This window comes from Tasmannia lanceolata, unplaced genomic scaffold, assembly GCF_043159265.1.
Source record: "Tasmannia lanceolata isolate RefF3 unplaced genomic scaffold, GAP_Taslan_0.1 ptg000006l, whole genome shotgun sequence".
In the NCBI taxonomy this organism is placed as follows: Eukaryota; Viridiplantae; Streptophyta; class Magnoliopsida; order Canellales; family Winteraceae; genus Tasmannia; species Tasmannia lanceolata.
Genome location: NW_027518683.1, coordinates 2,887,933 through 2,901,774, shown reverse-complemented (window position 1 = coordinate 2,901,774; position 13,842 = coordinate 2,887,933). Strand labels below are relative to the sequence as shown.

Genomic DNA, 13,842 nt, shown 5'->3' with positions numbered 1-13,842 from the left:
TTCTACTAAGCCTTTGTCCCAAATTAGTCGGCATAGGCTAAAGAATCCTTTAAAAAATATCCATGGAGAATGTGAAAGGATCTACCCAGCTTAAATTGACTAAGTATGATCCTGACGCTAGTTGGGTTCGTCTACATGGATCATTTTCTTTTATTCTCTCCTATCTAAGGTCATATTCTCTATTATGTTCCTAGCCATTAAGTCATTTCTCACTGTTTCTACCCAAGTTGCTTTCGGTCAGCCCCTACCTCTTTTTACTCCATTAACTTGGTAAGCTAATATTCCATGGAAAAAAATTTCATGGTTTCCAAAAGTGGCCTAAATGAATTGGAAAATGGGTTAGAAGTGGAGAGAGTGGATGAAAGTAGGAGCAAGGAGTAAGAAAAAAGACACATGAGGATAGGTGGACCCGTGAAGAGAAGAAAAAGGAGATGAGAGAATTAAGGGTGGCATGGCCCAAGAAAATGGACAGATGAAGTAAGTAAATAAGGGTGAGCCCAGTGCAAACAAAAGTTAGCCCACAATCTCCGCCCAATCAAGCAATACAACGAATCATAAACAAGATAAAAGTGATGCCTGATGGTTGTTTGATGGAGCTGATTTTGTCCATTCGACGCCCTTTATGATTTTGATCGAACGGTCAAGCATGAACTAGGGAATTGAAAGATGATCTGATCATTTCATCACCTAAAACTTCCGTCTTTAACTAATCCATGTCGACATTGCTATTTCAGGACATTGATCACACTGGAGTTCTTTCTTTTGAAGGCTAGGATTGAATGATAGAATGGCTGAGGAAGACACAATCTAACATTTAGCATGTGGCCCATTGATTCCCCTACTAAGCATTATTTTGACCGAGGACTAGAGCAGAGTAGGAATAGGTGTATCAATGGATCCAGACGGTCTGATGGATTCAAAGGATCCAATGGATAGGATTTCTGGATTTGGGCACAACAGCTGGATCCTAAGTTTCTAACCATGCATTGGATTCATATTATAAGCTTCAAAATTATTTTGGATTGGGATCCTGACGTAGCCAAAAATTCCAATGCGTCCTAGATCCAAATGGATGGCACCAATTTATGAAAAGACTCCTCATTGTCATCTATTTATTTCCATTCACAAGGGGTTTTTTTGTGAAATTCATAAACCTACTCAAAATGACAAACGACATAAGTAGGACCAAAAGCCTTAATTGTACACAACATAATTAGGTGTTACGAACTACAATTCCGCAACGTGATTGAGCTTCTTAGAAAGAATTCCACAACGTGGTTGAGCTTCTTAGAGATAAGGGTTGGTCCTCCTTTGTGCTCAAAACAGAATTTCTCTCATTAATTTGAAAAAGGCTAGTTACATGTTATTTATAAAAAACCACCTGACCACTTCATATAAACTCCTCGCCAAGCCAATTTAGAAACCCTAATCCTTATCTGTGAGAGAAATTTGACAAAGGCTAGTTACATGTTATTTATAGATAACCACCTGACCACTTCATATAAACTCCTAGCCAAGCCAATTTCGAAACCCTAACCCTTATCTCAGACTCCTACACATACAAAACAACTTCAAAGCAAATCCTACCAGATTGCTAAAATCTGAACTTATAGCTCAAGACACAGACAGAAACTAGATCTGAAAAGTAACCCAAGAAAGACCGAACTCGTATCTGTTTGGTTGCCAGTAAAATTTAAAACTTAGGAAGTTTTTAGTAAAATTTCCGTCCCATCCCATGTTTGGTTGCCTTTAGCACTAGAATTTTTTTAATCCCACTCTTGTAATGATTGCTTATGAGTATGACATGGATTCATTGTCCCCTCTTTTTCTTTTCTAGGGAATGATGTCCTCTTTCTTTCTCTCTCTTCCCTCTCTCTCCTCCCTTCCCATATTTGGTAATGACACCCCTAAATTTTGGCGGGAATTTTAGGAATTGTAGGAGCTTTTTAATCCTGTTGACTTCACTGTTGGGATTAAAAAGCTCATAGGATAAAAAAAATTTACTGAAAAGCCAAACGGAAAGGAATTCGAACAGGTCACAACCTTGATCGGGACTTCTTTTTCCCTCTCTTCACCTCCTTTTTTTTCAAGAAAGTTTGAAGAACATAAATCAGAAAAGATGGGAGAGAGAAAAGTGTTAAACAAATACATCCCTCCAGATTTCGATCCTTCAAAAATCATTAGGATTCGAAAGCCCAAGAACAAGCAGAATCAAGTCCGTAATATGTTTCCTATGAGTCTCCGATGCAAAACTTGTGGGACCTACATTTATAAAGGAACCAAGTTCAATTCTCAGAAAGAAGAAGTAATCGGTGAGACATATCTGGGAATCAAGATATTAAGATTCTACGGCAAATGCACATCTTGCTCAGCTGAAATAACTATCAAAACTGACCCTCAAAATTCAGACTACATCCTTGAATCGGGTGCAACTAGCAATTTTGAGCCTTGGCGTGTAGAGGATGAAGAAGCAAAAAAACAACAGAGGAAGAGAGATGTAGAAGAGATGGTGGATGCCTTAAAATCTTTAGAGAATAAATGTTGAATTCAAAGAGAGAGAGATGGAGATTCTTGAAGCACTTGATGAAATGAAGTCCATGAAGTCAAGACACGCAACTGTGAGTGCAGATGAAATGCTTGAGGCCTTGAAACGCACAAATGAAGAAAAGGAAAAGAAATTGGAAGAAGAGGATGAAGTATTTATCAAATCAATTGTTTTCCAAGGCTCGAAAGATTTCATTAGACGTATTCAAGATGATGATTTATATGAAGAAATGTATAGGGGTGGACCATTATATGCCAAAAGTCTGAAACATAAGATCATTGTAAAAGCGGTTAACAAGCCTCGGCATGAGAACAAGCAAGAAAGAGAAGAAAAGAAGAAAGAAGAGCAAAAAACTAGGGAGATGGACATGGGACTTCAATCGCTCTGTCAAAATTACGAGAGCGATGAAAGTGAGTAAGATTTTCTTGTACCACATTTCTTTTATTTGAACATATGTTACGTTACATGGATTCTTATGAATGAATGAACTTCTCGTGTTGGACGCTTGTCAGATTCCAATACTTCAGATTCACTGCTAGACTTTTAGATCTCTTTTATCTGTTTTTTTTTTTTTTTCTAAATACTACTACCAGAATATTATAATTACCACATGTTATGTGTTTAAAAAAAAATAAACAACAGGGAGGAGACAAGCATTGGATTTGGCTGGAAATTACCTCCTAGAGTAGGACTGGTAGGGACTGTTACTACCAATATATATATATATATATATATATATATATATATATATATATATATATATATATATATATATATATATATAAAGAGAGAGAGAGAGAGAGAGAGAGAAGCATCATTCCCGAGAAATCCAAGCAAAATTCCATATTTCTGTGGTTTTCGGATTGGATATTATGGGAAGGGGATAAGGGTGACACATCCGCAGACATGCAATGATTAACCAAGAGACATTCGTGGGAGTCTCCGAGGATTTCAATGTTATATTAGCAACCAAACATGGAGTTTTGTTGGCGTGGCACCCAAATGCCAAAAAAAGCCCATAAGTCATCCGGGAATTGGTGCAACCAAACACAACCTAAATGAAAAGAAAAATATAACACAAATACTAGTTTAAGAGGTTTGTTCAACAAATCCAATAATAATCTTAGGGTGTGATCATACCAGCGCAAATGCACTGGATACCATCCGAACTCCGAAGTTAAGCATGTTTGGGCAAGAGTAGTACTAGGTTGGGTGACCTTTTGGGAAGTCTGCCTGGTGCACCCTCTGATCTTTTATTTATTTATTTATTTTTAAATCCAATAATAATCTCACTAGCATATATTGCATCTTCGTTATAGTACACTTTCAAACCAAAACTTCATATATATACATTGGAGACCCATCATTCAATTAGCCCAGTTTCCCAACCAGAAAGACAAGTCAGAGAAATTTTGTCCCTTAATCTCACAAAACTATCTCACATTGAAATGTCAAAAAGAAGAAACACAAGAGTGACATATACTCAGCTATACACATGTAGCTACACTAATACATTGGTAGATAAGCTGGGCGTCCTATTTAAATGCTTCAAGATCTTCTCTGCCATTTGCTTTGTTCTACTATCCCCATGATGTAAAGCACTCACCAAAGTAGAAGGCAGCAATCTGTCCTGTGATATATCACTAACAGAACTGTCTCCCTTCATCAAGAATCTCTCAATCACCCAAAATGACTTTTGCCAAATACCCTCTTGCTTATGTTCTCTCAACACATTCAGTACATGTTGGATTACATTCACCTCACTCAAGACACAAACACTTTTATCTACATCCACCTTTTCATCCAACAATGTGCAAATGGCTGACAATGCTGCCTCCACCACCTCCACATTCTCACTGTTCAAACATTCCAAAAGCCTCTCCAAAGACCTAGAATCAAGCAAACAGAAGGTAGTCCTTGAAGAACACTGCCCTCTGTGTATTGGGCAGAGTGGTAACTTCTCTACATGGGATGGGAAAATATGGAAACACTTAGGTAAGATTCTCTGGAATTTTGATTTCTTAATTTGGGGTGTTTTTGATAGATGAATAGATTCTGATGAGAGTTTCTCCAACCCAATTGCTGAAAGTCTTTGAACTTCACCACTGCCTTCTCTTATCAACAGTTCTGTGAAAACTGCTGCTAGATTGTGATTTCTTGCTTGGAGAAGAATCTGAGGATCATACAAGGTGGTGGTGAATCTAACCAAAATACCCACCAGCCCCTCAAGGTAAGAGGTTCCAAACTTGCTTGTTCTTGCTTCACCTCTTTGAATTTCGTGGATTCTTTGAAGGATTATGGGGATAACATCTAGGCGAAGTAGGGCTACATTGAGTGTTAAGTTCTGGTGTGGGAGTTTAGCCAGTAGGTTCATCCATACCGCATGTTTTTCCGTGATTCGGTCATTTTCGAGCTTCTTTATTAGGTTTTCTGGTTGCCCTCTGCTCTTGCATAGCTGATCTGCTATTGTGTGGCCCACGAAGGGTGAGACACTGATGAGTAGTTTTGTTGATACAATGCTGAGTTGTTCTTTTGGGGAGTTGATGAGTTGAATCAGTGTGTAGCTGGTATCAGTCTCTTTAATCACAGAGATTATATTAGCCATTGCTTTGGGTGATTTTGTTAGGCAGAGGAGAATTCTTATGAGATTTACGTTAAGTTCATCTGGCACCGAGTTCTTGAGCATGTGTATGATGTTGTATGTGATGTAGTCCGATACCATAGTACGCCCATGGGTGTTTACCTGGAGGGTCTCGAGATCTAGTCCTGATTCGAGTATGTTTGCTAGGATTGCAGAGGATTCTTTCTCTGTGTTCATCGGCTCATTGTCGATTTTTCGGGTGAACATCTCTTCAGTCATGATAGGTACAATACCGGCATCAACAAGTACTTTTCCATTCGGTAGGTATGATGAGATTTGGAGTAGAGCTTTGAATGCCACCTTCCTTGTTAGAGTATTTCCACTCCGCACCATGTTTACCAGTGCCGCGGAAGCTCTCTCTGCTACGTATGTTTTTGTGTCATTCTCGAGAACAATTTCTCCGAGGTAGATCCCCATCTCCATCTGCATCTCTTCAGAGCCTGTTTCCATTTTTGTTTTTTAAAACAAGTAGAGAATGGTTATCGGTCGTTAGTAAAGATACAGAAACACATAGAATAGTTGAATTGAGATATTATGATTATAAGCTTTCAAAATCGATCCGAGTTTTAACAAAGTGTCAACTGACTTCGAAACCTCTCTACTCTCTATCCTGTACAATTTGATTACATAAACAGCTGAAGCTGTGCAGACAGCGTAAGAACTTTGGGCTTTGATTTCCTAAATGAAGGCATTTTGTTTTCATAGGTGGTATTGTGTGCCTAATATGACATTCTGGACCATATTATGATATATAGCGACACACTTTCTGTTTCCTCTATTTAGATAAGGTGTTTGAGGGTCTAGTATTTTTGTTAATACTAGTTTCAGCCAACAGATTGGGGTGATAAGCAATTTTACTACATTCAAGTTATGTATACTTCATCTGATTTTTGTTGAGTGGCCAAGTTTTCCTCTTTAATTCCTGATGCAACAAGGTAACGTGCACACACAGACACACATGATTTTTCAGAAATTACTGTGAGCTCCCTTGCTTTACCACCCATGAATTCAGGTTGTGCCAGTGAGCGAGGGGTATCCCATGAATCCAATGGCTGGAATCATGTGGTTTGAATTAAGCTTTTGTCTCCAAGGCAATAGCTAGAATGACCATTTGATCTTGTTTCCATTTTTGTAAGTCCAGAAAGTATTTGTGCATCCGAGTGAATCCACAGGAGTGTTGGATTGTAAGGGCAATAGCAAGATACTGATTGTAAGTTTCTGTGAGAAAGGGCAAAGTATGTACCTTCGATAAGATGGTTCAAAAGGGGTTCCAAGAGGCCATTTTCTGCCATGTACTTGATATTCTTTCGACATTTCTCCAAGTTTTTTAGAGTTCCTTCTGCTTTCTCAGCTGCTAAAGCATCAAAAGACTTGTTGTATTTCATTGTAATCAGTATCAGAATCCCCCCATGCACAGAACCAATCTTCTCACACAATGGTTCATGTCTTGAAAGCTCCAACAAGAATGACAATGCTAAGTGTCTCTCTAGAGGATAATCACTTGACAGCATCTTGATTGTTGTTTTAATCGCTTTTGTTTTGGCGATCATTTCCTGCACAACATACGGCCATTAAATGATGATGTATCTGATCAGAAATATCCAAATTTTGAATTATCAAACCCTATCTACAGTTAACTGCCTAAATTGTTTGATAGGATATGGAAGAGATTGAACTTTTGGAAGAAAAGAGAACCATACCTTCCCCTCTTCGTCCTTTGACAATAATCTTAATGTCTCCAGTGTTTCACACCTTACTTTCCTTTCTCCGTATTCCAAAAGTCGAACAAGTAACGGTATCATTCCAACATTGCGTATCTGCACCTTATTATATCCTTTCCTCCGACAGAGATGTTGCATATCTTTCAAAGCTTCAGTTATCACACTGACAGAGCTGGTCACCGACAAAGCGGCACGAGCAACCTTGATCCTCGCAACTTCATTTCTCTCTTTCCACTCTTCTATTGTGATCTTTAATGCCATGTTGGTGTTTAAAGCTCTACTCTCTAGTTTCTTCCCCGTGGTCGGGCAAACAATATCCTCAGAACAATTTTCACACCTCTTAAACCACTCATCTATGGCTGTTCTTTCATATGTCACGCCACTTCCAATAGTAACTGGGTCATTCATGATCTCCTTTGTCAAAGGGCAGCAGAAGGTCTCATACAGAGGCTCCATGTACTCAGCTACCTGTGGCAGTGTTTTCAGTGGTTGGCTACTGTTGTCTTGCCTGTTGTATCTAAAGCCTCCCAGAAAATCCGCCAAATGTGGCAATTCACCGCTCTCTCCGTCCGACTTTAACACCAAAGAGTTCTCCACATAAGCTTCAGATGGAATGGAATAAAGATCAGTTTCCATTACCGGAATATGTTCACTGATTTCCATCTCTTTTGAGGATACATTCTGTACTTTCTCCTCCTCAGGGTCATATATTTGAGTCCCACTCATTGGCAAGCGGGCGTTTTGCATCTCCCTTGAAAGAGATCGGACCGCATATTCTGCATATGTATGGTTGTTGAACGTTGATGATGGTATTAAGCTAAGGCTTTCTCCAATGCTTCTTATCACACTCTCGAGCTGTTCAATGATGCTTTTGAGTTCAAGATCCATAATCGACTTAACTTCTGTGCTGCATTTCCCAACAAGATCCTTGGCAAGATCGACATTATTTGATAGTGATTGTAGAATCTCTATTGCATTTGGTGGAGCATTTTCTGTCATCTGCAACTCCATTATGGCTGGAGAAGTGCGATGAAGATAGCATCCCACTTCCATTAAGTTTTCCTGCTCAATATTTATCCCAACAACCAATGTGGTCACCTCCGAAATAGATGTCAGCACATACCTTGCAAGATTTACAATTGAGTTTGTACCTTCAGGCAACTGAACAAGAGAAGAAAACAGGTAAGTTTATTTAAATAGCTGGCTTATGCTTGAGTTCCATAATGGACGTATAAAAGCTTGATTTCTCATGAACAGTGATATTTTACAGTTTTTTTTATATTTCTATCTTCGAGTTTTATTTCTATTATCAATTTTCGTACTTGTGATGAACTACTACTTACATGGAAGACTTGAAAACAATTTAAAAGAAAGATTAGGTCTCGTCTTCGCTCTTTTTTAGTCGTGTACATTTTCTTTGGTGTATATATATTTGAACTTTGATTCTTCTTTTTGCTGGGAATATGCCATCTTCTTATTACAGTGGTCTTACCATTTAAATTACTTAGCCCAAAAGTGAAACTAACAAACTACTAAACTCATTTAGCTGTGATAGACCAGCAGCCCCGGAGGTGTTATCAGTCGGTGTAGTAGAAAGGACTGACATGCTTAATTTTTTTTTCTTGAAAGATAATGAGATGACTATTTTTATTCCTCATCAGAGAAATTGCCAATTGCCAATTGCCAATCGAATTAACTACCTTAAATGCATAAAAAATGCTTGCTGTACCATTCAAAAAAAATAAAAATGCTTGCTGTGGTTTATGTGTTTATCTCTTTATGGACTGTGATTGAAATCATTGCAGTTAAATGTAATTTATCATCTATTTAAACACTTCAGAGCACTCCTCGTCTTTTTCTCTTAATAGGGATTTGCTTAGCTTCTTCTACATTCCTGTTTTCATCCCCCCCCCCCCCCCCCCCTCGCGCGTCTTCTCTCTCCTGTGTTAATACTTTTCGGCATTCGTATACATAGTGCTAATCCCTCTAGTTTGCTTAATTCAATCATAATGTTCTAGATCGGTCCCTCAGCTAGCATATTATTGGACTAATTTTGAGTCTAATAATCAATTTTGGACTCACAATCGGTTCTCAAAATCCAAAAAAAAAACAGGGCTTTAGGGTAATATTACTCTGGGATTACTCTTCCTTCAATTCCATCAAGCGATCTTATGGAAACCATCTCTGTGATTCATCTAAAACCTGTTGGGGACCCATCACCGATGTTCTGGGTGTGTGACATGGTTTGAAATTTTTGATTTCGGTGGAGTCCGAAACCGAAATTTGCCGAAATCCGGAATTTCGCGAAATCCCAAATTTCTGCTGAAATTTCGGAATTTTGAAAATTTCGGCCGAAATTTTGAGAAAATTTATTTTAAAAAAGAAAAAGTAATGTTACAAAATTTCAGCTTCGAAATTTCGAAATTAATTAAATAATCTTTTTTACGAGATTTCGACCTGAAATTTCGGTTGTGGGTCCGAAATCAGTACCAAAACCGAAATTTAAAACCTTGGTGTCTGATCACACTAATTGTACAAAAACAGAATTTATTCAAAATTTCAAAATTTACTTTTAAGATTCCAGAGCTCTTGATTTCTTTCAAACTTTAGCGTGTTTCAAGTCGTAGAGGATCTTTTACAAAAGTAGATTCATATCACTACTTCATTTCATTCTTTGATTAAATACCCACTTTAAATCAAATTACTATATTAAAACACCCCCAGTTTGGCTAAAATTTTCATGGGTTTTTCCTTTTTATCAGTTGGTTAGGACTTACAATCCTCTCCATAGACAGATAAGAATATCAGATTGCTGTTTATGACTTGCAATCCTCTCCATGTGCAGATTGTTGTGACTTGCTGTACTTGTCTATCCAAAAACCCCTTGTAATTACACTAGAAAAAGGGAATCATAGTCTTCTTTTTTTTCTATGGAGTTCATATAACTTGTTTCTTTTCTTGTCACTCAAACAAAAATGCATTGAGGGTTGAGAAAACAACATAATTCTACAAAAATATCTGATTTTCACAAGAAGAGAAGGAGATAGCACATACCGACATCTGATCAGGGCTCTCTCTGGACCCAACCTTTGTGGCCTGAGGAATCTGAGCAAGCAAATTCTAAATGCTGTTTTCCAACATAGTTTAGCTGTGGAAGAAGGATTACATTGAAAAAGTCAGCCAACCTCATTGTCACCTTGTCATTTTGTATTATTACTCTAGTAAGCACCCCATGATCTTGAAAACGACAATTATATCTATTATACCGCCTACGTGGACAGCCTTTCCTTTGTCCAGCCTGGCGTACAAGTCCTACGTGGCACCCATAATGTTTTGTTTTCTACGCAGATTTCTTTACAAACGCCATGAACAAAATCCATTCCTATACTTTTTCATTTCTTTTTTTTTATCATTTTGAGGAATCTCTCTCTTCTCTCTCTCTCTCTCTCTCTCTCTCTCTCTCTCTCTCTCTGGATATGATCCCTGTTTGGATGGCAAGAAAAATATTTCCGAGGGAAAATTTCTTTTTACAGTTTAGATAGAAAAGATATGAGTAAAAATTATCCACATCAATGAGTCATAGTATCCCCATTTTTGGGCCATAACTTTCTCCCTACAACTCATGAATTAAGAATTATCAACATGTAATTGGCGTGAATGAAGACTTTTACAGGAATCTTTTACAAAATTATCAACTGTTTTGGACTGCTGAAGCACTTCACTTGTCGTGCACCATTTAAAACTCTACCTAACGCGCCACTTTTCCCTCTCTTAATGTAGAGGGTTGGTATGGCACAACCTCGTTTCATTGCAGTGGACCACCCCCAGTACAACTAATCTGTGCCACTTTATATTGATTTGAAAAGTAGATTTAAGAGGCTTTGTTTTGGTTCAAATATGACCCGAAATCTCCACCAATCATCTAATCCTAACAATTTGTTATTGAATATCAAATGTTGCATGGTTGAACCTCTAGTATTGCGTGATTGGCATGATTTTTGGGCCATCCAGTCATCTAAACCCATTCCTTTGAAATGGATGGTTCATATCAGAATAAGGTGGCACCCACTATGTGATAGTTGGTTCCATTTGGGTCCGTGGAGATGTAGTTTGATTTTATTTTTCTCCTTTCAAGGTTAGGTATTTCTCAGTTTATTCGATTTCCGGGCATGGGCTTTATCTGATGGAGGCATTCTTTTATTTTTTGGAACTCATGAAATTAGGGGTTGTTTGTTGAGATTTGCGTAGGGGTTCAGGTTGGCCAGCAACCATTTGGTTGACCCGAACCCAACCCGAACTCAACCCTGGTTGAGAAAACTCAACCCGAACCTGAACCGACCCGAACTCAACCCAACCCGACTTTTGTTCAACCCGTCGAGTTTGGGTTGAGCCCGCCCGAGTTGCACCCCCTAGATTTGCAGTTCTCTTTGATTTTGGCAGTTGCTGAGGTTACCATAAAGTCAGCTACCAAACATCCTGTTAATTGATTATTTTTATCATATTATAAAAATTACAGCCTTGGGTGGTACAATAATGTGATTTTTTATGAAGTTACTTTCACATTATTCTCCCTTTCTCTTATCTATATCTCTATTTTCTTTGCCCTGTGGACCTTTTCTTTTGAATGATAAATATAATTTTATTAAAGAGAGGACTAGGAAGTGGTCAAACACAGCATAAACAAGAAAAAGGAAAAGTTCAAGAGGGATATTTTGGCCGAGTCAATCAATTTTTAGCCCATTGGATGAACGGTCCAAATTGTTGATCGGAGCATTGCAGTTGCCCTGGGGATTATTCGCCATATGGAAGTATTATGCTTTGTTTGTTTGATCTGTGCACCAAATAGGTAAACTTTTTAAATACGAAGGACCACCAAACCTGTTGAAATTTGTATATTCCTGGAAGGATTGATGTCAATATGCTCCTTGCATTGAGGCTCATGGTCCCCACCTCAATCAATGGTACATGTATACAGTGATTAGGACCGTTGATCTTGTGGGCCATCACTTGGATGCCTCATGGTCAGGACCGCAACCGCTCGTGATAGGAATAATCTAGACATTTTATTATTGGCCTCCAAATAGAAGGTTAAGAAAAGTTCACAATGATTGCACCCAAACACATAATTAAGATTGTACAATCATCGATTTTTGGGCAATCGCCTGTGTATCCAGCAGCCTGTTATTTTTTCTTCATAGTTTTGCTACATGCAACGTAGGCCTTTGGATGCTCCGGTGAGAAGAGGTGACTCATGCCAAATTGATGGAGTAAAAAGAGGTGGGGGCAGACTGAAAACAACTTGGGTATAAACATTGAGGAATGACTTGATAGCTAGGAACATAGCAGAGAACTTGACCTTGGATATGATAGAATAGAAGAAAATGATACACGTAGAAGAACCTAACTAGGAATAGGATTAGAGCCGGATAGATTCCTTTTACCTTCTTCATGAATTTTTTTCTAAAGGATTCATTTAGCAGACCCCAACTACTTTGGGACAAAGGCTTTGTTGAGTTGAGTTTTGCAGCATGCAATAAAAAAGGGAAGTGTTATATTCGCCCCATTTTTATAACTTGGGACAGCCCCCTCCGGTACATGTATTTATGACATTTACACTAGAGGGACATCCCACACTTTCTCATTTATTAGATTTCCGTTGCAATTAAAGATTTTGGGGTCGATCATGGCAACCATAGTTTTATATATATATATATATGTATGAGATTTGCTAGGAAGGCATTTCGCAGACGGCTGTTGCATGAAAGAGCAGCTACACAGGCTCACTTTTCAGCAGATTTTTGTCTTATTCAATTAATTCATCAGAGGTGGCTGCTCTCTCATGCAACAGCCGGTTGTGAAATGCCTTTGTGCGATGGTCCCTCGCAAAACCCTTTTCAGATAATGGTTATAGTAGTTTTACAAGTGATATAATTAATGGTTTCCAAAGAGGTTTTAGTGTCTTATTTGCAAATAAGAGAAGTCATTAATATGGGCTACTGATATGTGCACAATATATGTTTTGATAATGAGAAGAAGTCTCCTTGTGTTGTATGCTTTAAGCAGTTCTCAAACGCTGGTGACTTTGACCTGTTTTTTATAGTTTACACACTTTTGTATTACCTCTTCTTACTGTCGTATTTATGTTAATGCATTTCTCAAACGATTATAGATATTTGTAATCGATCATATATCATTTCGGGGAGGACCAATAGTTTTTCATGGCTGCAAACATGGATCATTGAAAAGAATAATACATGGTATTTAGATATTTTCCTATATGGTGTAGACATATTATGTTCTTGTACAAATTAGACTCTCTCACTTGACCTTGGGTTTTCTATAAAAAAAAATGAAAAAAAATGAAAGAATATTTTCATTTTCATCAGAAATGAATAAAAAAAGATTAATTCAATATTAATTATATTATCTATAATTATGTGAAAATAAAATGGAAATATTCCATTTTCAATAAATATTCAATGAATATAATATAATAAAATCAAAGAAGAGGTCTCGCTCATTTTTTTCTCTTTTGTAGTAGAATGCTTAGGGATTTCCATCTCAGGATTTAAGGTATATTCTACTCGGTTGGCGTTGGTGTATTCTTTTCATTAAGATTGGGGTCTAGAATCAGTGTTTCAATTGATTCAATATGAATACATAAACAGAATGCATCGACCAATTAGACTCTCTCCTTGTCCCAGTTTTATACTTAATTGATTTGATTCAATCTGGATTGACACTACACGGATTAGAAATGAAGTGTGGATGGGGGAGTAAATAAGAAAAAAAAAGTAGGAAAAAAATCTCGAATTTATTCAATAGAGGTACAATAAACAAGATTGACCCCTTGTTTGTTGGTGGAGTCCCAACGAAAACAATCTGATTGATGGTAATCCCATACCATCATTTTCTAGATCTGATTATTTCATCTA

General features: G+C 37.7%; 1 protein-coding gene and 2 pseudogenes across 1 annotated transcript; 2 read left to right on the top strand and 1 right to left on the bottom strand.

The window, feature by feature from the left end:
• The first annotated feature begins 2,119 nt into the window (after window positions 1-2,119).
• On the top strand, window positions 2,120-2,963 carry LOC143878124 (uncharacterized; annotated as a pseudogene).
• A 708-nt stretch (window positions 2,964-3,671) lies between these two features.
• On the top strand, window positions 3,672-3,790 carry LOC143880504 (5S ribosomal RNA; annotated as a pseudogene).
• Window positions 3,791-3,858: 68 nt separating this feature from the next.
• Window positions 3,859-10,087, bottom strand: LOC143878212 (Armadillo/beta-catenin-like repeat family protein). Its single transcript, XM_077380514.1, has 4 exons — window positions 9,962-10,087; window positions 6,887-8,068; window positions 6,430-6,739; window positions 3,859-5,626 (listed from the first exon to the last, which is right to left on the bottom strand). Exons 1-4 carry the CDS (start codon window positions 9,965-9,967, stop codon window positions 4,047-4,049), a joined length of 3,078 nt encoding a protein of 1,025 aa, XP_077236629.1. The 5' UTR covers window positions 9,968-10,087; the 3' UTR covers window positions 3,859-4,046.
• Window positions 10,088-13,842: the final 3,755 nt, after the last annotated feature.